At 44.4% G+C, this 26956-nt stretch overlaps 1 protein-coding gene across 9 annotated transcripts in view; it reads right to left on the bottom strand.

Annotated features, from left to right (window-relative positions):
* The window catches only part of LOC144933764 (uncharacterized), a 126747-nt gene that overhangs the window by 23488 nt on the left and 76303 nt on the right, over positions 1-26956 (bottom strand). For 3 of the 9 annotated variants that reach the window (XM_078858837.1, XM_078858836.1, XM_078858839.1), the window contains 7 exons: positions 24809-24957; positions 19999-21996; positions 15528-15750; positions 13638-13952; positions 8628-8729; positions 2220-2279; positions 158-238 (listed from right to left, as the gene is read on the bottom strand). In XM_078858837.1, the coding sequence (XP_078714963.1) occupies positions 158-238; positions 2220-2279; positions 8628-8729; positions 13638-13952; positions 15528-15750; positions 19999-21996; positions 24809-24957 (2928 nt within the window). Of the gene's footprint in view, positions 1-157; positions 239-2219; positions 2280-8627; positions 8730-13637; positions 13953-15527; positions 15751-19998; positions 21997-24808; positions 24958-25186; positions 25515-26956 lie in introns of those variants that run through there. The other 6 variants (XM_078858841.1, XM_078858842.1, XM_078858844.1 and 3 more) reach the window with 6 other exon arrangements.

The following is a 26956-nucleotide window of genomic DNA, read 5'->3' as shown; positions in this document are numbered from 1 at the left end:
CCCATGTTCCCGAAGGTGCTCTCCGAAGCCCTAACGCAACCCGTGATGTTATGTCAACCTTGACTGTCAACCCGCTCGCACCTCCTTCTGTTTGCCCCCTCATTGGTTACTCACAATACTCCTCTACAAATGTGTGAAGTTGTTGTAATGTCAATACCTTTTCCTGGCGTAGTTGCTGCAACCTCTGAGTCTGTCGCTGTGCCTTTGTATGCTCCTCGCACAGCTTACTGAGCATCGACTGATGGGCGTGGATATATCAACCACAAAACATACAAAAGACAAACAACATTACCCATTCAATATTTACAGATGCTTCACTGGCAATCGCCTTATATTGCTAAAACTCGTGCACGTGAAATTTAAATAAAAAACATTGCTAAATTATATCTATATGGAAACAAAACAATGGCATTGTAAAATTGAATACATTTATAATGCTGAGTCAATAGAAACACAGGAACGCAGTAAGATTCGTAACGCAAAGTTGTGGCCGTCTTATAAATGGTCAGGCATCACGTGGCATGGGGACGAGGAAGGACGAAGCATGGAGCAGTGACAACAACAAAGTGTTCTTCACGAGAGGAAACTCCTGCATTCACTGTGGCAGAGCCGTGAATGCTGAACAAGGTGCATTTTCACCCATTGATATTGCACCACCTACAATAAAGTATGGGCAGTAAACGGCAGATAAATCCCAATTACACTCAACATTATTTTACTCTTCTCCTTTTACCTTTACCCAGAATGTGCTAAACAGCCCACATCCTCACTCTCCTAACCCCACACTCAGCCCACTTCCTCACTTTACCACAAGGCTGAACAATATGTCCATGTGTGGCAAAACCAGACTAGTACAGGGCATGAGGTGTAAAGACATTGTAATTAACAGGTTGTCTATTCATTTCAAATGCCCACTATGTGATAAAAAGACAATAGGCCCAACAGATATGCCAACGATGTGTTACAAAGCATTAAAATCCTTTCCAATATTATTACATTGGGACACAATTTGAAAAAAGGTCAAAGAGTTGACAGTTGAATTTGTGTGAAATGTATCAGATGCTGACGTGACTTGAATGGTATGACTAGACAGCTGTTGACCTAGAACTAGTCAATAGCCTCAATTGAGCAAAGACTGATACAGGCAGCCCTTGCTTAGCACTCGAGATGCATTCCTGAATAAGTGAGCGCTAACTGAATCCGCACTAAAAGGGGTCGTAATAACCATTGTATATATGGGGAAGCGTTCCCGATAGCGTTGTCTTTCGTATGGGCATTATGAGGGCTTCATTGCGGAAATCCTCCTCCTGTTTTGGTCTTAACAGGGATAAATGTGATGTTGTCACTTGTGAGCCAATCAAGTGTGAAGACCAGAGGAGGGATTCACGTATTTATATAAATTACAATAGATATCCATTCTTGGTTGGGTTATTCACAGTTAAATCAACATACATAATGCATGTACATTATGCATGTATATTGTCCTTTTTGGGTCCAAAAATTGCAATACCTGGCATTGGCTGCTCACGACCCATTTATATTTACACGATCTAACCCAAAAAATACACCTCTATTTTAGATATTGGTCGCGAAAGCCTACTACGTGTTAAACTGAGGATGTAGGAGCTGCTGCTGTCTTCCCAGTCCGGGTCTTTCTCAGAAAAGTGCTCCAGGACATCCGTGGTGATTTTAATGATGCCCTCCATCCACACTTCTGTGGTGAGGATTCTTATAGATGGAGCCTGAAACTCTTGAGTGTTCTCACTTGGCTATGACATTTTTTTTGAAATGTAAACCGAGGCATGAATCGTGATAATCGAATCGCGGGGAGTGGTGGGGTCTGGTTGGCTCAGAGCCATGCGTCGCTCTCATTAGCTGAGTGAATGATGGGGGTGGCTACGTTTCCTAAGCCAGCGCTGCAGCGTGTTCTCACTCATAAGTGCTTTATAGATGTTTTGATTTTTTTTTACTTTTTGTTTGTAAAATAAATGTCTCCAGGACAAAGAGCGATATAACGAATCGGCGTTCTACGGCATCGTGCTAAGCGAGGTCTGTCTATAGCCATTAATTATAAGGCCACCATAAATGCAGTATATACCCTATATATATGTGATTATACATTCTTGTGCTGTCCGCCTCGTATTATTTAACTGATCTTCTTTAAAAAAGACTCTCGTGATTATATGTCATTGGTAAATACAATGTAAATGACACCTTACATCTGTGTCATACTCTTCAATCGCGGACGAGCTGTAATTCTTTTTATCTTGATGCACCAGCTATGAACACACACACAATGAAAACCAAACACACAATTACAAACAGTACACATTCAACTCAGTTTGCCAGACCAACGTTTTGAATTCAGTATTTTGTCCAGTGGGTGCTCATTAACAATGTTGTGACCATTGCTGATTAATCACAGCTGCGTGGCACTGTCTCTCTGTAAACTTTTTTGAGGAATATATCTCCTGCGTCAGACATCGCTAGGAGCAGACGCATGCACATCCCAAATCCTGGCATACATTCATAGGAACACCTGCTCAGGCACCTTATGGCAAACTATAGGGCAACTCGTCCTACAGACCGGGTTGTCACCCCCTTCGAATCAATCCACCTTCTATCAACCATTCTCCCATGACTGGTTCGTTCACCATTGGCTGCTCCTCATCCTGTTGGCCAATGTCAACCCTCACCAGACACTTTTCACTACTCACCACCTGACATTGTCACCAGATACCCATCACTTACCTAACACCACTGCCATTCGCCCACTAGATACTCACCTGACATCTGGCACTGTATCAAACACCACTCACCAGACAGACATCTCATCGCTCCCACGACACCCACTCACCAGTCATCCACTAGACCCTCACCACACACCAAACACCACACCACGAGGCAAGTACTCACCGGTTACTACTCTGCTGACACTCATCAGACACAACTACTCTCCTAAAATTCAGCAGACACCCACGCCCTATCCCCACTCACTTGACACTCGCCAGGCACTAGTAGTGGGCGTAATCAATTAATGTAGTTCTTATTTGTGATTATATTCAGCAAATCCCCAGTAATTTGTTGTACTATTTAGTGTTTTACCAGGTACGGCCCACTGAACTTTCTATTTTTCAGAAGCGATCTGGCCACAAATGATAGCTCAACGAAATGGCTTATCGTGTGGAAATCTATAGCAGCCAAATACTCTAAACGTGTGATGTTGATTCTAAATGTGGAGGGGAAAACCGGAGGACCTGGAGAAAAATTCACTTGACCATGCAGAGAATACGCAAACTCCAAATATACAGCAGGCGTACGAGTCGGGATCGAACCCACGAGCTTCTGTATACCAGGCGAGGGAGTTAACACCTCACCACCGTGGCGCTGATTCATCACTAAACGATCGTTATTCTAACCTCAGTCAAGCAAGCATGCCACTAATTTAATCCCTCACTTGAGACTGACATCTATCATTCACTAACATAGTAATTCTCTCTTTTGCACACTCTTTCCTCATTCTGTCACTCATGTCTCAACTACTTACTCCCTCATTGTTACTCAATCATCTCATTGTTACTCAACCCACTCATTCGTTCACTCAATCCTCTCACTTTCAGTCTTTCCTCATTTACCATCATTTGCACACGTTGTGGTCTGGCGAAAATCAACGCATTTCATTTTGCAATGCACATAAGCTCTTTCGGGTGCAGGTGTCGAATTTCATAACACTTATAAGCATAATTGTGAAGATGTTTTTTTCCCTCTCGAATTGAGCTAAAACTTTGCAATTAGATCACTGAGTATTAGTAGGAATGTAGAAGTCACGTGAATAATCGTCAGGTCCATTTTATTCCAATTTTAAAATTAGAAGTAAAACTCCAAGCTATTGCTTAGCCACAATGTGAGGCAACCATTGATAAATGAATAACTGATAATAAAATAATAGATGCACACAAACCATTATAAATTATTCGTGTTTCAATTGTATACTGTTATCACTTACTTGACAAGCAAATCATTGGCCACAAAAAAGTGTTAACATCATTATTTATTTATTTAATCTAAATTTTATAAGTTTCTGAATGCGAACGTGCCTGTTGTCTGTGTGTAATTGCTATGTTAGGTGACCTGTAGACAAAGCTCCAGCTTTCTCCTTGCAATCAGAGGGGGTGGGGGTGGGGGCGCTCTGGGTGTTTCTGCCTTGGAATAAATGGACGTATTGGCGGTCCACCGGTGCAGCATAACACACCGGGGTCCTCATAAAACATTATGACGATGTCGCTGTTGCCCCTTGAGTGAGCTGCAGACTCTCCATCAAAAGTTGCCTTAGATTCAGCAGCTTGCTTTCCAATTCTAACGTGTGACACGAAGTCATAATCTTTTGATGCCCCCGTCCGCCAAGAAATGATTCCAGAAATTAATCTTGGAACCCTCCAAATCTAGGGCACGAGGAGTCAAATCTGCCTTTGGTACACGGAGCCAGCCAATCGTCATCAGGCTGGGAGCTGCTATATGGTAATAGACTGTGAAGCTTCGTTCTAGATTTGAAGTTGTCGTGACTGCAAGGGTCCATACTCTTTGTTTTTTTCGGTAAAGTCACATAGGTAAAAAATAAAATAAAATAAATTGAATCACGACGTTTCGGAGGCAACACAAGCTTCCGTCTTCAGGTGGCACCGTCACAGCAAAATTACTGTATCAAGTGGAGAGAACCCTAAGAGACACGAGACTATATAAAGGTTAAGGGGGGGGTGGAGGAGCCAGGATGGATCCTGAAACTCTGATCAAAATCATCACGTTGCCATACATAGCAGGCGTTACCAAAAAGATTTTCAAAATTCTAAACAAACACAAGATCCAGGTCCGGTTCAATACAGTGCACAAAATCAGGGATCTGATCCCATCCGTGAAGGATGTCATTCCTGACTTGCAGTGCCCCGGTGTTTACAAATTGCTATTTCGGAGAGACGAAACGACATATTTCCGACCGAATTCGTGAGCACAAATCAGATTTGAAACACGGCAGAAACAATTCTTCGGCCGTAGCTGATCATTGTTTCAACACAGCGGGTTCCCATGATATAGTTTTCTCCGATACCAAAGTACTCTTTAAACCTCCCGGATACTACCAGAGATTTGTCCATGAAGCCATCCAGATATACAAACATAGACACAACTTCACCGGAGAGGATGGTTTCAAATTGAGCAATCATTGAAAAGATGTAACCAACCAAGTCAAACTTTAGCTGCCTTATAATTGTACAGCCATTCATATTTCTTCCAGTTTTCTATTTCCAGCTTGATTAGCCCCATTTGTTAACCAAATTAACCAAAGTTAAACTTTAGCAGCCTTATAGTTTACTGCAGTAAACTGCAAGGCAACCAGTTTGTCAGCTTAAATACTGCCTCTTGTTTAGTTGTCCCCCCTTTTTTAACCACTTACCATCACCTGCACACAGCGCCTTCCCCTAACCCCCTGCAGCATAACAAAAGGAGGCTTAATTTAACCCTCCCCCTCGGCCCATCCAATTTTGCTGTGACGGTGCCACCTGAAGACGGAAGCTTGTGTTGCCTCCGAAACGTCGTGATTTAATTTATTTTTATTTCATTTTACTTTTTACCTACGTGACTTTACCTATAAAACCAAAGAGTGTGAAGCTTCGTGTTTAGCTGCTGATAACATTGTTTTCCGACTGCTTATAGATCACGAGAACTGATTTTGACGCACCACCACCCCGCAATATTTTCTTACCTGGGTTGCGAATTGTGGGGAAATAAATAATTATAGCGGAAAAAATTTTGATTTTGTATCATTATACCGCCAATACGTTCATATGGGGAAATTATAAATGTAACAGGCATGGCCACATGGACCACAGCTTCTCACGCAGGCCCACCGGCCATCCAGCACCTCTCAACAAGCCCAAGGACACTCTCTTACGACTTCCTGTGGCAGCTGTGATGTATGTTCTAGGCAGCCTATTTTTGCGAGGGTGCACAATTTTTGGTTTTTTAATGCACATAAGCTCCCAGAATTTCGCTGGATAAGGTCGTGGAAAAAACATTTTCCTTCCACATCCACCAATGACGGGCTTCGATTGATACCAAATCTGTACATGTGTGTGGTGATACAAGCTGGGGTAAGGATCGTGTGCCAGCGCGTAGTGATTGGCTGTGTGTGTTGGTGACGCGCGCTGACGGTGAAGGATCATGGGTCAGCGCGGGGTCATGGGTTGTGAGGCAGTGATTGGCTGGGTATCGGTGACGCGCGCTGACAGCGAAGGGATCGTGTGGAAGCGCGTGGGGATTGGTCAACTAAGGGGGTGCTCACGTCGCGGTCCGCATACGCTCCGTCTCCCGGGAGGGGAGGCTATATAAGGCGGTGCGCGCAGGCGCACAGGGAGTTGGTGACCAGTGAAGACAGAAGACGGAGGAGGAAGAGATAGGGCCCTGAGGCATCTAGTCCCGCTGTCCTTGTGAGGACCGGGGCCCTGTGTGGCCCAGAGGCGGGACCTTGGGACCCGGGGCCGAACGTCTGTGTGAGGGCCGGCCCGCGGGACCCAGAGGTCGAGACCCACGCCCAAGCTGGGGTGGGTCTGTAGCGCCACGGACGCTACAGGGCTGGAGTGCCCGGGAGTGTGTACCGTGAGCTGTAGTAACCACCAGTGTCAGGTGCAGTGTGTAGCGTGAGCTGTAGTAACCACCAGTGTCAGGTGGAGTGTGTACCGTGAGCTGTAGTAACCACCAGTGTCAGGTGGAGTGTGTAGTGTGAGAAATAGTGACCACACGTGTTATTGTGGAAGACAAGTGAAAATAAAGTGTGCTACCCGTCAAGTGGTTTCCCGCCGTCATTCCGAATACTTCACATGTAGCTTGAAACATGTGGATTTGGATACGTTTTGTTCAAATTGGGACATACAATAAAATTAGTTTAAATGTGGTTGAGTTGAGTTAATAACAACGTCTAAGCACGTGTAGAAATTTTGGGGGGAATGTAGGAGGGTGTGCGGAAATTCTAAATGTAAAATTGAGAGTTTAGTATTTCGAGAGTACATTGTGAAGCTGGCAAGTGTTTAGCAAAGGGTTTCCAAGGGATTCTTGCAGCGTCAAGTGTACTAAGTGGACTCACTGGAGTATTTATGAGGTAAACGGGGGGTGTGAGAGCGTGTCAAATGGATGAGTGAAGAAAGGTTGCAATGTTGGGAGTCTGTATTAAGGGCCACTGGTATAATTATACATTAAGCACACACGGATATACACTATAGGATTATTGAGATCATTTGGATATTTTTAGGGTTTGTAGGGATTGTATGAATTCGTGAGAGCAGCAAGTACAGTGTGGACAGTGTGTATGGGTCATTAACCAATGCCAGACAAATGTTTCATCGTTGTTTTGGAGTGTTTGGGGGATTTGCAATCTGGCAAATTTGGCAGTTATTATGGAGTTTTTGAAAAGTGTCAAGTGTGTGCCGCATTGTGTATTTACTGCTATTTTGTATGCATTTACTCTTTTGGTACATGTTTGTGATATTTGGTTTGACGAGATCTATTCGGTGTCAAGAAGACGTGGTTATAAAGACACGAAGAATTTTTAACTTGGAAAATGTGACTGCTTAGTCTAAGCAGGCTGTCAGATACAGCAGAGATCTCAATCGCTCAGGGTATTCTGGCAAGATCTTTGGCAGCGTTGGGTTCACCAATGTGTGCCATGGCAAAGGCCGTGTCATGAGCTGTGAAATGCACACGTTTTTTTAATCTACACTGGAAAGAGGCGAACAGACTTTTCTTGGCTAACAGACTCAGTGGATGTAAATTTTGTCATCAACCGAGTTACACACTGACCCCTGGCCTCTTGTTAATAGTGCAAAAACAATAGATTGTATATAACAATATAGTATTTCCATTCTTTACAGTCATTTACTGCCACTGCCCAAGCTGACCAAAAATAGAAGTGTCGGGTGAGCTTCAGTCATACGCATGTGTGCGGTTTGAGAGCATGTGAAGCTCTTACATCAGCATGCACAACGTGACAAGGATAATTTTAGTTCAAGTTAATTCACCACTGCCCATTTCTGTTCAGGGAAGTTTGTGCAAAAGATCAATTTTGAGCCGAGAGGGGGGTGAGGTGGATATATGGCCGTGGAACACCAAGTCTGTGCAACATATTGCTTAAACACGCATTCCCATAACAAAACATCTGAATTAAATAATTAACATCGTACCAGTGGTCGAAAAGGGACAGTATACGGGACACCTTACGTGTTCAACTGGGACAGTATAGGATGGTATGCCATACCGTCACTTCTCACAACACCAAACACACAAATTATACCAGCACTATTCAGAATGGTTCCTATTCCTGCGCCGTGATATGTCCACTGAGGGAAACGGCTTTGTACATGAGCTGCTGCAGGACAAATAGGTTTCATGGGTTTCATACCAGTGCTTCTACACTTACATTTCGACCACTGGACAGCACCGTATGCCCATGGAATGAAAACACGTGACACTAAAATAATGTATTCGCAGGCAAACGATGCACCTATCTCAGATGTAGAGAAAAGATCAAAACAATATTATAATAATAAAACAAATGATTAATGAACAAGCCATGCAGTGAACACCTGTAAGCGCGATGTGGGCCGGGCACCAACCAGGGCCGTGCGGACAGACAGGGGAGGTTTGGCAGCGGTGGAACGGTGAATCTGGGGGAGTGGGGGTCTGTGCTGAGAGTGGGACACAGACACCTGATGAAACAACAACAACATCAAATACAAGCAAACACATCAAGCAAAACACGAGTGCTAATTCAATTCCGTGTCTTACAACTTAATTGTACTACGGACAATTTACTTTTTTTTAAGAAATTTGTCTTAGCCAACAATTGTTACAAGGAATGTATTTAATGTAATATTTATTCATGCTCATGCAGTATTTTTAATTAATTATATAATTCAGTTGTTTTTGCTGCTGTGTTTGATCTGATATCTATTTGTTTTTTTTTTCTCTCTGATTTCTATTTGCTTGATTATTATGATTTGTTTATGTTTTAATTACTTAGTTATATAGGTGACTCAGCTTACTCTTGCGAATCAGCCCTATCCTGGTCTCTTTGGTTCTCATTTGGTGAAACCTAAAATAAACTTCAAACCAACCCAAATGCGATAATGCATTTTTCATTTACACATGCCTTTATAACAGTAATTCTTTATAAAGGAAAAAGCCCATTAGTGAAAAATATTTTAGGACAGTATTGTATTTTTCAGGAGGGTATTGTACATAAAAAGCAGTATACATAGTACAGGGAACAAAACCAGTCAGAGAAAACCCATGGATACAGAGCTAACAGTAAAAAATCCAAACAAATCATCAACCTATTTGCTGTGCTACTAGGTACCTCAAAAGACTGCAGGTGGGTTTCGCACCGAAGATGGTGTTTGCATGGCTTGACATGCTCAAATCAAAAGTGTTGTATTACAGACGGCACAACGAACTCCGGCAGTGTCAAACAACCCGCTTCAGAGATCAGAAGAGATTTCCTCAGTTTGTCCAAAATGACACGATGACTAATTTCACCTATTGTGAGGTATCCCTGGATGACCACTCACAACAGTGCTACACATGTGCTGCAAGAAGGGACCCAAACATTTCAATTCGTGTTTATGAATGACACGGGCATAGGGCCTTCCTGACCACATCTCCCTTCCAGGTGACAAGGTGAGATACCACAGCCACTTACAGACAGACCATAACCCTTATATATCCTGTGGCCCTCGAAGCTGATGTTAAAGGGTGCAGCTCTCCTGTAAAATTATCACGAACATCCGTGCTCTTGTTCTAGGATTGACTAAAATGCTGGGGATGCAAAGTTGCATATAGGTCTGTACGCTGCAATTCTGTTGAAAATGATTGAGACGCACAAAAAACAGCGATTTGATTTGCTGGATAGGGTAACTTGTGTTGACATGGCAGCCAAAAGGGTGGAATAATTATTTTCAACTGCATGTGTTGTATGTGTTGGGTTATGAAATTTTGATAAAAATAATAAAAATTAGTAATTTTCCAAATAATGCGCAAATCGCATTAATTATGTTAATGTGTGTATTAACGTGCATAAATTATGATAATGTGTGTAATTATATGCATACATTATGATAATCGCGGAGATAATCGTAGTAATTTATGCGGATACTTGCGATTATGTTAATGTGAGCAGTTATGATAATTAGGCTTAGTTTCGTTTATCCAGAGTTGTATCAATCAGGGTAACACGATTATCATTGATTAAACATTTACTGATTATCTTTGTGTGTTTATGTTATTTTAGGTCTCCAGTTTCAGATCTCATCACAGGATACAGTTCTCAAGAATAAGACAGTTTTGCATGGACTTGGAAGAAACACTCGAGACTTGGTGTTAAGCAATTTTAATTCTAAACAAACACATGACACTCTCTTATCCAAAAGCAAGTATACGTCAATAAATTCATGGGCAAGATTATGCAATTAACGAAATTGAATGACTAAAACATTTCTTATTCATGTAACTCGACGGCAGCAACTGCTTTGCACGATCAGTTGGTAGTGAACGCACCACCTCGAAATGGCAACCCTTTTTGAAACGCAAAGATAATTTTTTTTAGTCTTATTCGTGTGCGTGCTGTGTGTGCGTTGTCCCCTTGTAAAATTAATTAATTCTTAGAGCCGGGAGTTGTGTCGTTAGATTGTGTGGTGTGGGAGGATACAAACAGCGGCCAAAGGTTTTCTCTGGGTTGGGCGTGGCCGCAGCGAGTCATGCTGCTCCCTCGCTCGGGCGTGTCTCTGCTTGTGCGCTCTCTCTCTCTCCACTGCTCGATTGAGTTTGCACGACGCTCGCCAACGTGGTGCACGATGATTCCGTCGCCGGATAGCGCGCAGCTCCTCCACGAGTCGGCACGACGCTCGGTGACGTCCGAGTCGTGCTGCTCTTGCGCTCTCTCTCCCTCTACTGCTAGATGACGAGTTGGCACGACGCTCGGTGACGCCCGGGTCGTGCTGTTCTTGTCGCTCTCTCCTTGATCGCTGCCAACTTCACACGGACACTCGCCCTTGCTTCAGACTGTGTTGGGTTGTGGCTCTGGACGACGCGACTGTGCTCACTGGGTGGTGGTTGGTCTGAGTATCAAACACACTGCGCATTCGATGGCGCTTTCTCTCTCTTGGTGGCAGCCCCCGGCTTCTCCACTGCTCGATTGATTGTTGAGTCGGCACGATGCTCGCCGTCGCTCTGGACGTCTGGTCTGTTCTCACTGGGTCGTTGGTCGCTGTGTGCCTCAAACACACTGCGCATTCGATGGCGCTGTCCTCTTCCTCACAGCCGTTTGACCAGGCTTTCTCCACTGCTTCGCGCTCTCTGCTTTGCTCGCTTGATCGACGCCCGGCGATTTCCGCCCTTTTACAGGTTGATTGCTTGTCGTCACTCGTCACTCTCTCTTCTCCGTGCTTCCCTTGTTCGTGCAGCTGCCAGCTTCACTCGCACTTAACTTCGTTCTGCGAGAAGTGACACCTGCTATCGGCATCGGTGTTTCGTTTCCTCACGACGCTCCGCCAGCCGGAGTACAGCTGAAGCCCAGCCCCGACCCAGGTTGAACTCAGACTTCTGTGACTCGAACGACCCCTCCTCGTTCCATCACTTCTCGAGGCACGATCTGCCCCAGCTCTCTTGCGAGCCCCGTCGCAACGCCGCGTCGCACGCCGAGTTGCAAGACTGAGCACGCCTCGGACAGACTGCTCTCAGGCTGCCACTTTAACGATGTCTCGTGGTCCCATCTCTTCTCGAGGCACGACTGCCACAGCTCCCTTGCGAGACCCGTTGCAACGCTGAGCGCGACTCGGACAGACTGCCCTCAGACTGTCACCTTAACGACCTCTCGTCGTCCCATCTCTTCTCGAGGCACGATCTGCCCCAGCTCTCTTGCGAGCCCCGTCGCAACGCCGCGTCGCAAGCCGAGTTGCGAGACCGAGCACGACTCGACCCAGACTGCTCTCAGGCTTCCACTTTAACGATGTCTCGTCGTCCCATCTCTTCTCGAGGCACGATCTGCCCCAGCTCTCTTGCGAGCCCCATCGCAACACTGAGCGCGACTCGGACAGACTGCCCTCAGACTGTCACCTTAACGACCTCTCGTCGTCCCATCTCTCCTCGAGGCACGATCTGCCCCAGCTCTCTTGCGAGCCCCGTCGCAACGCCGCGTCGCAAGCCGAGTTGCGAGACCGAGCACGACTCGACCCAGACTGCTTGTTCGCTAAGCGCGCTTGTGCTTAACTCAAAACGTGACTCCCCTCTCTGCGCATTCTTTGCGAGAGAAAACAAAACAGAAAAAAAACAGATGTCTTTGGAATGTCAGGCACCGATTCCCCCCTGTGACCTTTTTGCTCCCTCCTTGCTTGCCAGACCCCGCTGGAAGACAAAGGTGGCTGAGGAGATTTTTGCAATACATTTATGTGGTCCTGTGTGTTACATTTATTCTTGAATTATATTTCATGAGTTCCTTCGGTCTTAGTATCGTGGTTATCATTCGTCTATGTTTAATGAATATTCGTAATGATCCTCGTCACATCATTATTTTGGGGCTTCGCCAAGTTTAGTTCTCCAGAGATTGGTGTTTTATTCTGAGTTATATTTTAATGTCCTGAGGTTAAGTGTAACTATGTTTCCACTTAAGCTTTCTGGAATTTCATACTCTTTAGTTTTTAGGAAGGTCATGTAGATAGGAAACATATAATTCTAAATAATATGTATGCGGTGAATACGAGTAATATAATAGAATTACTAATTAAAAAAACTATTGTTTGTTGGTTAATTCTCTTTGTTAAGTTTCTACTTTTCGGAAAGGAAAACGTTAAGAAAACGCGAGTGGCAAAAGTAGTTTTTCTCTGCTCTGCACCCCCTCCGTGCATCTCAAGATGTCTTGGGAGGTCAGGCCATCGATCTTTGTCCATCTGGATGTCTCTGACCTCTCTGTGACCGACTTCTTGCCAGTTTAATGGCCGTTTCACAGATTCCTGGTGTGCTTGTAGTGGGTTGTTTTCATTATTTAATAAAAAAAAATATATAGATAAAAAAAAAATTCTTAATTATTCTTAATATTAATAACGGAAAACAGGGCATAGATACAACACATGACTATCTTCAATAACGAAATGTTTACTAAACTGCCTTCATTAATTTAAACAGTACTGCGTTGGTTATTTTAATCACAATGTAGTTTATAATTTTTACCTCCCCACATTGTGTCAGTCATGGCGATTCTTACACCAGTCTTCACCACATTGGGCTGTGTGGCTCGGTAAAGGTGGATATCCCAAGGGCCATTTCAAACACCACTGGATGAGACCGTAACCCATATCACCGGATTCATGAAGGTTGTTTTCTGAAATGCCACTATTAATCAGTGTACTCATGCATATCAACACACACCAATCCAGGGGATTCCTCACCTACAGATCCTCAATACAAGTGGTCATTACACTGCAAAAAATGAGGCTCAACGATAGCCTAAATCGCTTCATAAATTGAGCACCTTTCACTTTGTTATTTTTTCCAATTATTGAAAAACTACTCGTGATACGAACGTAAAATTCAACACTACTCACCTGGTTGGTAACAGTAACATAAGGTGTGCTGGATTGAAGATGGATGGTGTCAGCTTCTTGCAGTGAGTTGACAGAGCCAGTATCAATCCTCCGCACAGGAGTATTTGGCCTTCGAAGGGGGCTGGCTACTCCAGACGTTGTTCCGGGCCCTGGGGAGACTGTGGGCGGCGTGTAGGAGGCATGGGGTGGTGGGGAGCCGTACGGATGAGGCAACACTGCAGGAGGCGGTGGCGTCATCCAGCGCATCTCCTCCTCCTCCACCATGCTCCCCAGCACACACGGCGCAGTGTGTAATCGCTGCAGCGACGTATTGCTCTGCTCAAAACAAGATGTATCATCTCAATCACAATGCCTATGATATCAAAGAAATCCACATCCTGCCAGCTAAAACTTCACATACGCAAACGCAAGTGAGTCAATTTTTGTGCTTAAGCCATTTATTTACAAACTCCGTTATTTGTTTGTGTCTTGCCGAGATTAAGATATACACTAAGCAAGTGTGGAATGCCATAAACATGTTTGTTGAAGCACGTTTCAAACAACACCCAGAGAAGTGTACAAAAATCTATCGGCCTTCTTGTGTATTATACAAAAACCATAATATACAAGAGTTTCTGAGTGGCTGTATTGCGGTCAACTTGTCGAAGGTCACCGTAAATTCAACTTGTGCAAATGCCATCGATAGGCAGCAGTGAGACAGAGAGACAACTGTAGACCAGTTTCCTCCTCGTTAGGATTATTCAGTACAGTGTAATCACAAATGCCCACTGCTACAAAGTCTGTTTCTGGGAACCCACTTCTACACTATGGAGATCATTGCGTAGATTTTTCTCCAGTTTTTCCCTCCACATTTAGAAACACGCATTTGGAGTCCATAAGAGGGTTTTTTTGGGTTAGATTGTATATAAATATAAAATGTCGCGAAACCCGCCACTACTCAACAGAGCCAATTAGTAAGGTTTGTCACAGAAACAAAACATGCTCAGCACACGGGTGTATTGGAGAGTGAACCCAAAATTGTAAATGTTGTGACAAGGAAAGGGATCACTTTGGATGTTCAAATGCAAGCGATTAGGAGTCGGGTAGAGGCGGTGAGATGCACTGGTGAGTAACCGTTTCCTTAGTTAACATCGTTAATAATCCCTAAAAAAATATCCTGAACCAGAAGATTCCTGCTGGATACAACTGCATTTGCGAATGTGACTTGTAACTTTCATCCTGGCCCATTCATCAAGTTACATTTTAACGTGCAATTTTATTGAGGGACTGTGTGGCGTTGTCTTGGTGTGGTCTGGGACTGTTCTTGCTGTTGTTTTGCTGCCTTGCTCAAGCTTGGGAATGTGTGTACTTTTGCAATTAGAACTTATCCACTTTATCTATTTTTCTATTTTACGTATTTATTTTTTAGCAATGTACTTACCTTTCCTATACTTTGCGCACTCCTATAGTGTTTTTCTAGTGTTTGTTGTTGTAACGTTCTGACCCCGTGCCGCTACTGGACATCTGTAGAAAAGAGCTTTATAGCTCATCAGATTCCTCCAAGATACAGAAAGATGCTGGTAATACTTATGGATGTTATTATAATAAAACATTTATTCGTAAAATTATATTAACATCTGTATAATTAGCACTTCCCGATACCCCAATTAAGCCCTCATATATCACTCATCATGCTTTCGGGAATGCATCCCCATATATACAATGCTATAACGACCCCTTTTTATCGCTGATTTGATTCACGCTCACTTATCAGGGAACGCATCTCGAACGCTACGTGAGGTATGCGTGTACACTATTAGTCATTGCAAAGCACATCCAAAGATGAATTTGTCTGAACGTGTTGAGTTTATGAAATTTGCAATCGTGTGGCTTTGTGGGTCATGAACACACCTTCATCTGCTGCCTTTGCTTCCATTTGTGGAGCTCCAAAGACACATCTTGGCGGTACTGGAGGTTCTGTTGCTGCTGCTGCTGTTGTCTTGAAGAGACGGCCATGCTGTCTGGACGCCGAGGCATGGCTTGAGGTGCTGGGACTGAGCTGTCCGTGTATTGCCCACTCAGCCCCACGTGGTAACTAGGCATGGCCGGAGGCATGGTTTGCACGGAAGCAATACTGCAAAAAGAACAAGTGGTTCAATACGATTAATATTCCCTGTAAAGTATTCCCATGTCATACTGTATTGCGGCACTCTTCTGCAAGTGGACTTTTATAAATCAGATATTTTTACATAAGCTCATATTATGAAACATGTATATATATAAGCTATCAACTGTGTTTTAAACAGGGCTTTATTACTCACAACAGACTTAATTGGAAAAAATTAAAAAGTGCAAGGTGCACAATTTATGAAGCCATTTAGGCTATCGTTGAGCCAAATTTTTTGCAGAGTAATGACCACTTGTGTTTAGGATCTGTAGGTGAGGAATCCCCTGGATTGGCATGTGTTGGTATGCACGAGTACACTGATTAATAGTGGCATTTCATAAAACAACCTTCATGAATCCGGTGATATGGGTTATGGTCTCATCCAGTGGTGTTTGAAATGGCCCTTGGGGTATCCACCTTTACCGAGCCACACAGCCCAATGTGGTGAAGACTGGTGAAAGAATCCCAATGACTAACACAATGTGGGGAGGTGAAAATTATAAACTACAATGTGATTAACCCACGATCTGCCTAGGAATCTAGATGGGGGGGTGGGTACCTGATCATACCCCCTGGTCACCAGGGGGTATTGTCAGCCACAAACAATGCTTTAAAGGTTATAAAACTCTCAAGGGCAGGTCGCCAAAGCCTCAAAAGGGGCAGCGTATAAGAGTTTAGGACCAAGTGAAGATTCCAAGTGCAGATTACGTGGGGACCTGACCTTCAGCGATGGGAGGAAACAACCACGCTGAGCGTCGACCACCAGGAACTTGGCCACTCAGGCCAAACCGCAGGACAAAGGGTCCACAAGGTGGCACCACACACACAACTGCTACCAATGGAAATCTTAGACTCTCTAGGTAAAGGGTCTTCGGGAGCTAATCAGCAGCTCCTGCACATCTTGATCCAGACCTAGGTGATGGAACTTGAGCCTCTCAATGACCATGCCATAAGGCTGAAACATTGAAGCCCCTGACACCAAAAAAACCTCGCTGGGAGAGGAGATCTGGGACATTCCAGAAGTGGCAAGAGGACTGCCTCCATCAGGGCCAGAAGATTGGAGAACCATGACATCCTCGCTCAGGCAGAAGTGACGAGAACCACCCACACACACTCCTTGTTGGCTTGGAGGATATGACGACTGCTCCTTGTCCTCCAGGATATCGAAGGCGTGAGCCATACTCATCTGGGCAGCCAGGCAAGCACACGCAAGTGCCAATGGTGTGAAAGTACACAAAAGTGCAGGAAACGATGATGGGCAGCAACAATGGAGATGTGCAGATAGGCATTGTGGACATCTATGGATGCCAACCAATCCAGGAGCTGCACAGCTATTGTCATTGCTACCAAAGATTCCATCTTGAAACAGTGGTACAAGAGAAAGTAGTTGAAACGCCATACATTCTGAATAACCCAGAACCCCACCGTTTGCCTCACAAACCCTCACAAATGTGGAGTAGAACCCCATGCCAAGCTCAGTGTCTGGCACTGGTTTGGACTCAATTCTCCTCAAAAGCTTGCGCCTCATAAACTGCATCCTTTTAAGAGTAAAACCTTCATTGTCACCTCCCATTTCTTCATCAAAGGGAGACTCGAAGTAGGAGGCATAAGTGGGAAGGGGTCCACCTCAGGGACCCTCACGACTCACGGGCCCCCCAAAATCAAAAGCCAGGTCTATGCCGGGCTCCACCCAATGCAGTCATAGCCCACTGTTGCCTCCTAAGAAATGACATGGGAGGACAAGGCAAAAAAGTCCACAGAGAAGGATAGATATCATATATGAGCTGCAGGAGGGCCTTGCCCAACAAGAGAGACAATTGGGGGGCACCGTGCGATTCCTTAGAAGCCGCAGAGTCATCCTTCAGATGCCGCAACCCAGATGAAGCCAAACGACGTGGCTGCTTATCACTCGGCATCTGCAGTGTTGTCCGCATGCCAGCAGAACTCAGGGCCAGCCCATGGCAGGCCACACCGCACTTCCGGATCACCGCCACTGTTCTGGTTTTCCCCTTAGGGGCAACCAATCTCATAGGCGACTTGGATCGTGCGCCTCCCTGCCCCTCCGGGGTAGAGCACATGCCTGAAGGGCCGGACATTGCTTCATCCAAAGCATCCAAGGAATTCTGAGCCATTTCCCAATTGTGCTAGATGTTGAGGCGCCGCAATCCACTTGCTCCAGTGGCAGCCGTACAAGACGATGCTCAAGCAATGTCACGCCGTGCGTTTTCCCAGGCATTGAGAGCATGAGTCATGGGTGTCGGTCAATTTTGAGCCACCCCCCAGCCCCCCCCCCCCCCCCCAGACTCGGTGCGCCACGTTAAGGGCGCCGCCACACCTGATGCAGAAGCTGAGCTGTCAGATTCCACGCTCAGCACTTGGCCAAGCACCTCGGCAACCTTGGGAATAATTGAGCCTGTCCCCAAGCTAGCCCAAGCTGGTCGTGGCCACTAATACTAACTTTCTCAGACTTGCTGACAGGTGGCTGGAGGACACGTGCTAAGCGCCCCAACATCGCCACCCCCACCTCAAACCCCTCCTTCCCCTGGAAGGGTGAGACTCCCACTAGCTGTAAATTTATCTATCTAAAATTGCACCTCCGATAAGCATGGTTGGCTTCGTACGGTGTGAAAGAAGTTCATGGAGATAAAGATTCAAGACTACGAGCCTGGTGTGAGGGTGACCGCCGAATTAATAATAACGTTTCTTAATATTTGTGAAACCACTGATGAGGCCTTCGCCTTGGTTATGGGGGTTGTTTGATCATCATTCACGATGCTGGTGAGTGCGGGTTGTGAACAGGGACCCAGAACCGGTTCAGATGTCACTCACCACTGGTTTATGGTTGAGGCCAGGAATCAAACTCAGATAGTTAAATATACTATAAATAAATATGTGGGATTCTTTAGCCAATACTTTGGGAGTCTGCCTCGAATGAGTATGCAGTGAAACTGCTTTCATCCGTGATCTATGTTGTCCAATCTGTATCTCATCCATATTAACAAATAAAAGGAATGGTGCAACACATTTCTCCCATTGTCCATGGTTTATCAAGAATAAGAAACATTTAAGATGCGATTGTTGTTTTCAGTCAAAATTACTCCCCAAGGCTTGCATAAACATAAGCACACCCTTGGGAAGATTGGGTGCATCCAGACTTAGCTTATCCACTTGGCATGAATAACCATAACCAGCTATAATCAGCTATAATCATGGATTCCAGTAGACATTCCAGCTATTATGCTGAAATATTCTCAAAACGTATGTTTAATCCACTTCAATGTTTACCTAGCTAACTTTGTCAATTACAAAGCATTGCAACTAGATAGGAAAACAAAGTAACATTTGTCCTCTCACAACAAAGAGTGCCATGGATACTACTCTGCTAGCTGGACCATGAGAGGTATTATTATTCCGCATGAGTAGTATATTGCATTTTAAACTGGGGAAAAAAACGTAAATAAAGTAACTTTATCAGTACCTAGGTTCCCACAAGGCCATGCAGGAGGGAGCGTGGCACAGTTTGGTGCCAGCTATCATAGATTGCGGACATGTCGCTACAGTTCTCTGCGGTGAGTACGTCTGTAAAAACAGTGGCGTTATACGTCTCTAAATAAAATGTACGCGAACCACTTGCGCATTCCGACATTCAGCGGTGAACGGGACCCACACCCTGTAACTTGCAGACATCTCAGAACGGTAAGGGTTTAAGTACAATAATTGAACACTTCAAATCAGGCAGCTCTGTTGTCTGTCTGTTAAGGGAGGGGGGGGCAGGGCCCAGTAACTCTTGTAACGATGATCCAATATCGACGAACTTTACTATCAAGTGTTGTTGCTATATGGGCCTTGCTCTATAGAGAACCAGCCAATTTGAACAGTTGCCCAAACGTTAGAGACTCGTAAAAACATGCCTTCCCATCCCAGCCATTGCAGCCGGGGTGTGCCCTCGCCAGTAGAGCCACCATCCGAACCCCATTGCCTTATTGTGGCCTAAGGGCATAATGATTCTTGCAAACCTGACATGAGCGCTTCTGTTATCATTGATAATGAGCAAACACTTCTGAGGATAAATGCATGTTGGAGAGCATGACTTAATGCATATGGGTGCTTTTTGTCCATGTTTCTCCTAGTTTTAACTTTAATTATACTGTAATTGAACAAGCAGACATTCACATTTTAAGGTTGTACAAAACGTAAAAAAGTGTGTATAATCACCTCATTCTGTCACCTTCAACTTTCTCTTTCTGTGTCCTCACCCAGTATTCCAAATGCACCATAGAATTCCTCTTCTGTGCCTGCCGCTCAGCCTCTGAACGAATGGCATGGCTGTGGCTGCTATAAGCCCCAATACCCCCGTCCAGTGAAATTCGGCTCTTGGTCAGTAGTGCTGGCCTATTGTCTACGCCTACGTGGCTCTGTCTATTGGCTCCACAATCAAGAGCTGTTTGGCTTGGTCTGTAAGTATATGCTTCTTCAATCAGGCCTGTATAGCTCGGATGGAATTCTTCTGAATGAAAAAATGTTTGGTTCTGTCTCTGGGTAACTTCATGTGGAATGACTTCATACTGCTTGTAAGTATTTTCATCCAATGTCTTCTGGTTTTGCAAATGTGTGACAACTTCTTCATCTAAGGTTGTCTTGCTTAAGCTTATTTGTGCCCCGTGAATTAAAGAAGTTATGCTTTGAAGATACATGTCTTCATCATCAACCAGATTATTTTGACTTTGAAAATATGGCCTCACACTTTCACAATACACTTCTTGACTCTTTGTAAGCTCCGATTTACTGTGGCAGAATGTCTTCTTACTCTGTTGATGAGTATTAGCGCTATTTATTGCAGCTGGCTTGTGGAAATATGCAGTATTGGTATTAGCAGCGACTTGATTTACATGTTGCGTGCCTAAACTATCGTTTGGTATGACTGCATCTTGCTGATAATGGCACATTTTAGCATCGTGTACTGCCCGGCTTTGCCTAGTTGTGGCTGCATTTCCATCAGAATACAATGCGTGAGTCTTTTGTAATTCATCATAATTTGCAGTACTTTGTCTATTATAGCGATCAGAATAATCTGATCCCATCGGTTTAATGTCTGACTTAGAAACTACTGCTGTACAACTATCATTGTTCATTTGACTTATATTTTGGTTTTGTTCGTAAATATCTCCGTCGCTGTATAAAGGTACATTCCTCTCCTCATATAAAGGTATTGCACATTCAAGGACACATTGCTTGTATGCGCCTGTGTCACTAATTTGTGGCAATGAGCTCTGCCTATATTTAGAGGTTTCTTTTTCCAGGTGTGTTGGGTAATGCATGTGCTTCAGACTATCTTCTGTCTGGTTGTGACATGACGTTTTTCTATCACTTAAAACTGCATGGTTTTCCATTCCACCATCTAACATTTCTAGGCTCGGGTGATGCGTATAATTTCCACTGCACAATGACGCTTGGCTTTGCCTATGTGAGGCTGCTCCATGCTTGTAGAAGGTGCTCTGTCTGTCACTTGCGGGACTTCTATTGCCGACGGCACTGCCCACACTCGTGCTACGCTGAGGAAGCGTGGCTTTCTGCTTCTGATCTCCCTGCGTCACCTCTGAGAAATGGCTCTGCAACCTAGGTCGATGTTCACGCCCCTCGGCGCTGTTTTGTGTTGTGCTTTCCATTTGAAATCCAGGCTGTTGGCATCCTTCACTAAATGTCATTTTCCGACCATCATTCCTTGCATTGAAAAACAATTTTTTATCCTCTTCATTTTGACCATCGGCGTGATGTTCTTCCAGTTCCCAAAAGTCCCTTGGTTTAGAAATGTCTCTGAAATACCGCTCCGCATCGTGTTCTCTCTGAAGATCCTCTCTCTTCCATACCGATGAAAGTCTCTTCCCAACATCTTCCCGTGGCAAAATCAAGTCACTTCTCTCAAAGTTTCCCACGGTGGGAATTTGTACATTCCTTAACACCTTGTCATGAGTTCGGGGTACATCCCTCTTTTCATATCCTTCGTACAGTCTCGTATCCATGTGTTGCATTTTAAACTCCAACTTTGACATTAACAGTTCACCCTTTGTGGTGTCATTTATCTGATTAAATTCATTTGCCGAACACGGTGATGCATAGTCTCTTTTTAATTCACTTGCATCCCTCAAACGCTTGCTCTCTGTGTGGTTGATTAGCATCAGGGGCCTTTCTTGGGATTTCTTCGAGGAATTGCTGCTGTAAATAAATAAAACCATACAAATTAAATAAATATACAGCTTAGAAATAAAATCTAAGACACATTTGTTTAAACACCTGCACCACGTTTAGGTATTAATGAACGACATTCAAAATATTGAACTTACACTTCAGCACACCACAAAGTAAAACATTTCTATTGCTAATGGTATTGATTATTATTTCGTCATCTCAGTCCCAAAAATCAAGAGGGAACTTCCGAAAGGCCTCATTGCTCATCTCCAAGAGCATTGTCAAGGCGACAATCTAGAGCAGTGGTTCTTAACCTGGGGTGCACGCACTCCCTGGGGGTGCGAGATGCCCTTTCTGAGAACCAAAGGGGGTGCAGGCTACAGTAAAGGTTAACTTGCATCCCACATTTACAGTAGATGACACGATACTGATTACTGCTGGCCGCTCTCCGGATGACGTGATTGCTAAGCTCCAAGGTGATTTCAACAAACTACAGCATCAGCTAGTTGCTCTTAAACTAGTTCTGAATACCACCTTAAATAATCATCAAATAGAGCAAGTCAAGATCTATAGGTATCTTTGATTCAAAACTGAATTTTCAAGATCACATTGATTATATTGGTAAAAAGACAAAATACAAATTTGGTTTTCTGTATTGACACAAGCACTGCTTCCTCCCTATGTTCCGCTTGGAATTGATAAAAGCTACCATACTGCCTCTACTTGATTACTGTGACATCGTATATAAATCAGCCCCCAGTACTATACTGAAGAAGCTTGACTCAATGTATCACTCGGCCTTAAGATTTGCATTGAACTGCCCATACAGGACCCACCACTGCGATCTCAACATTGGGTCAAACTTAACTTATCGTACTGATCGACGGCTTGTAAATCAGATCTTATTTATGCACGATGTACTTACAAAAAAATCAGCACACTACCTGCTGGATCTCCTCACTGTTTCGAGGAACAAATGCGACCTAAGCTCATTTACCAGCTTCACATTCCTTATTGCCGTACAAATACTGGAGGAAGGGCCTTTTCTATTGATGCCCCCAGGATCTGGAATGCTATCGCCAATAAACTGCAACTTGGATCACTACCTGTGAGATCTTCACTCAAAACTGCTCTAGAGGAGTTGTACACCCCTAGCTGCCACTGATATTCAGAATGGCCTGAAATCAAATGTATCATTCCGGATGACCGCTGCAAAGTATGATCTTGAGTTTTGATTATAGTGTGCTGATCTTTAAAGGTGTATTGAAATTTTTTGACACTGATAATCCTGCTGTTATGGAGTGACTCATGTCGCCAGCTATGGCTGCAAAGTTTTGTTGTACATGTTATGTATATTGTTTATTGTTAAATTTGAATCACAGTTCCTATGATCACTGTTACATTGTTTTTATAGCTTTACTTTGGTGATTTTGAAAACGTTTTGGTTTCGCAATGTTTATTTGTTGTAGTACAGAGTTAGCCTGATAACTTTCATCTAAATTGTCTTATGGTTGTTATTGTTTGACTTGCATCCCACTGGGATATTTGCACACAGAGTTGATATACGGTGTTCTTTCTGGAAGACTTTGCTGTTTTTTCCTGGATTTTTCTGTTGCGTGTAGTCACTCTAAGATGTTTCTTGTTCATGTTTTGTTTGTTGCGGTTGCACCCGAGTCAAGAGCCGCATGGCCCACAGGGTTATACCTAATAAATTAAACTGAAATGAAACTGAAAAAAGAACCACTCATCTAAAGAATACTACCATCTCCAAAAGACTACCACCATTTTGTCCGACTGTTGAAAGTAGCAGTCACCCACGTAGGGCTACAGGAAAGAATATGTGCCTTTCTGGCCCAAGAAAAGCCAGCGACTAATGGCAGACTTCAATGCGACCCAGAATCAGAATATTTATTTATCCTGGAAGAACCTGATGAGCTATGCAGCTCTTTTTCACAGATGTCCAAGACACCGGATACAAAAATGGGACTCATGGATCCCCTTGAAGAAGGCAGTTTGGTGTATTGATGAGAAACCACAAAAAAACCTGGACTACTCGCTCTCCAGCAGGAAACCCCGGAACCTGCACCGTCAGCTTGGAGATGCTTCACTGCCCCCACCTGGTTTTGTGAGCTACCCTGCAAGGTGCCACGGGTGCCACGGTGGCAAGATGTTAACTACCTCCCCTGGTATACAGGAAGTCATGGGTTCGATCCCAACCCTGACGCCTGCTATATATTTGGAATTTGCATGTTTTCCCCGCGGTCGCGTGGATTCTTTTTCAGGTCCTCCGATTTTTACCTCCACATTTAGAAACATGCGTTTTCAAGTATTTGGCTGCTGCTAAAAATTTCAACATAAGCCACTTCGTTGAGCTATCATTTGTGATAACCAGGTCGCTTTTGAAAAAGAGTATATCGCTCAGTGGGCCTTACCTGGTAAATAAAAAATTGTTTATAGTTTTATTTAAGTTGGCACCTTCGAAGGTGGCGCACTTATACTGGGAGCACAATCACTGCCCCGGTCAGTTCACGTGTACAAGGGGTGTCTTTTTGAAGTTGCATTGTAATATCCACGAACATGTTATAAAACGTACCATCTGCTACAAAATTGGATGTTAAATACCCATGGCATCACCATGTTAAAGAACCGTAACCACTTCCACGTTGGAAAACTACCTCGAAGAAGTAAACAAAAACAACAATACCTCTCTAATAAAGCTACCCAGAATTGAAACAAAACATTTAGTTAATTCGGTGGACTTTTAGAAGGGCTATGTAAATAACATCGTTCACAAAAGTTATGGAGCCGAAAATGTTACTTCTTGGGTGAACGGTTTTACCTTTGTGGGATACCAAGTTGCAGTCGTGATGCCAGACTCATGGCCTCCAGCCATCGCTGCATTTCTTCCGGTGTTTCTGCACTGTAATAATAAGTGCGCATCCCTGTATGCTCTGCCTGGGATGACAGTACACCCATTGGGGAAGCAGCCTGCCAATAAAACAATACGACATACATTTTTCAACAAGCGTCAGTATTGACATGGATCCCCCTCATTTCATAACTCTTTAGCTCGTGCACGTATATGACTTTCATATTTGGAAAAAAAAGATGCAATGATAACACAATTATGGAGAAATGGAAAAAGACATTCTGGACAGAGACCAGGTTCATCATTAACGTGACACAAAATAAAAATGAATTTAAAAAATGAAGGTACCTGTCAGTGGTGCTCTGTGGCCCAGTACATGGGAGCAGGCGACTCACACAAGGGGAGGCTCTCACGGCAACCCAGGGAAGGTGAGGCACGGGCGAACAAATCAACGTCAAACAGAAGGAATATGCACACAGCATGGTGATGATGAGAACATAAAATAGAATATTAAACATACACACAATGTAAACGTATAGACTCACAAGTACCATGAATGGACGTATTATTAATTTATATTTGCCGTATTTTTCCCATGCTGTTTCTATTATGACTTCATATCAATCGATTTAGCTGCACTCAGCAACTTATGAAAGTTGAACACATATTGGCATCTTCACATTCAAAATCGGAGTCTTTATTTAGACTGGAGGACTCCAATGAGCTATGAAGTTATTTTTCACAGATGTCCAGTAGGGGCAGGTCAGGAAGTAGCATTAATGGTTTGCTGATGAATATGTACACCGGTGCATATGTCCTCATTTGAGGGGTCTATTACATAATTCTAAAAATGTAAATTGACTGGTGAGGGATCACATTCAGTGCTTGTGTGTGTGTCCATGCCTCGTTTCGCAAGTGTAGAGAAGGGAGGGAATGACTGTGGCCGAGAAGACCCGAAGCTTCGTGCGGAGTGACAGACCAGGTAGCTTCCACACAGCATTACGCAACCGATGAAAAGATAAAACCGCTCAACTGATTCGGAGTGAAACCTCTGCTGTTAAACCGGAGCCAGTCATGAGAACACTGCCCAGGTATGGGAAACTCTCCACTCTCTCCACAACTGCCCCATCACCGATTGGGAATTGTGGGGTTTGAGTGCCCGATGGTACAAAATACCCAGGCAGGTGCTTCGTTTTGGTGGGGCTGATGTTAAGGCCCCACCTCTTAGTGGCACACTCCAGTTTCAGCAACAGCGCCTCCAACTCCTCTTCTGAGTGAGCGGCAATTACCAGGTCGTCGGCATACATAACGTGGTTGACCAATAGGGAACCATCCCTTGAGCACACTTGGGCATCGATCAGCCTCCCATTGTATCTGTACCAGTTGGAAATTCATCCGGTACAGCTACTGAAGGTTTCACAAACTACGTGGTCGAAATAGATGTTAAATAATGTTGGAGCCAGAGGACATCCCTGTCACACCACAAGGTATACAAGGAATGGCTCTGACTCCCGGCCACGTAGTTTTATCCGGGCCTGCTCACCATCATGAAGGTTCTTAATGAGTGTGAGCAGAGGGTCAGGGACTCAGAGAGCACGAAGAACAACCCAGAGCCCAGGCCTACTAATGGTATCAAAGGCTTTGACCAGGTCAATGAAGCAGAGATGTAGGTCTTGTTGGAATTCCCTACACATCTGTTGTAGCAGATGGACAGAAAATATGGCATCTGTGCAGGACCGTCCTTTCCTGAAACCACATTGGGGCTCTGCAAGCCTCTCCTTAGCGTGCCTAGCAAGGCGATGTTGAATAATCCTTGCCAGGACCTATCCTGGCATACTGAGGAGTGAGATGCCCCTGTAGTTGTTACAGTCTGTGCGGTCCCCCTTCTTAAAGAGGGGGGCCACCAGGGCATCCTTCCAATCCTGCGGAACCCGTCCAGTGGCCCAGACTGTTGTTATGATGTCATTTAGGGCAGTCTGCGCACAAACGCCACCCTCCCTCAGCATTTCGCTTGGGAGATAATCTCTGCCCGGTGCCTTTCCTGGTCTCAGACTCTGCATCGCCTTCAGTACTCCCTCAACAGACGGCACCTCAGCCGCCACTCATAGGGGTGACCTC

This window comes from Lampetra fluviatilis, chromosome 8, assembly GCF_964198595.1.
Source record: "Lampetra fluviatilis chromosome 8, kcLamFluv1.1, whole genome shotgun sequence".
In the NCBI taxonomy this organism is placed as follows: Eukaryota; Metazoa; Chordata; class Hyperoartia; order Petromyzontiformes; family Petromyzontidae; genus Lampetra; species Lampetra fluviatilis.
The sequence above is the reverse complement of the archived record's forward strand: the minus strand, read 5'-3'. Positions and strand labels throughout refer to the sequence as shown.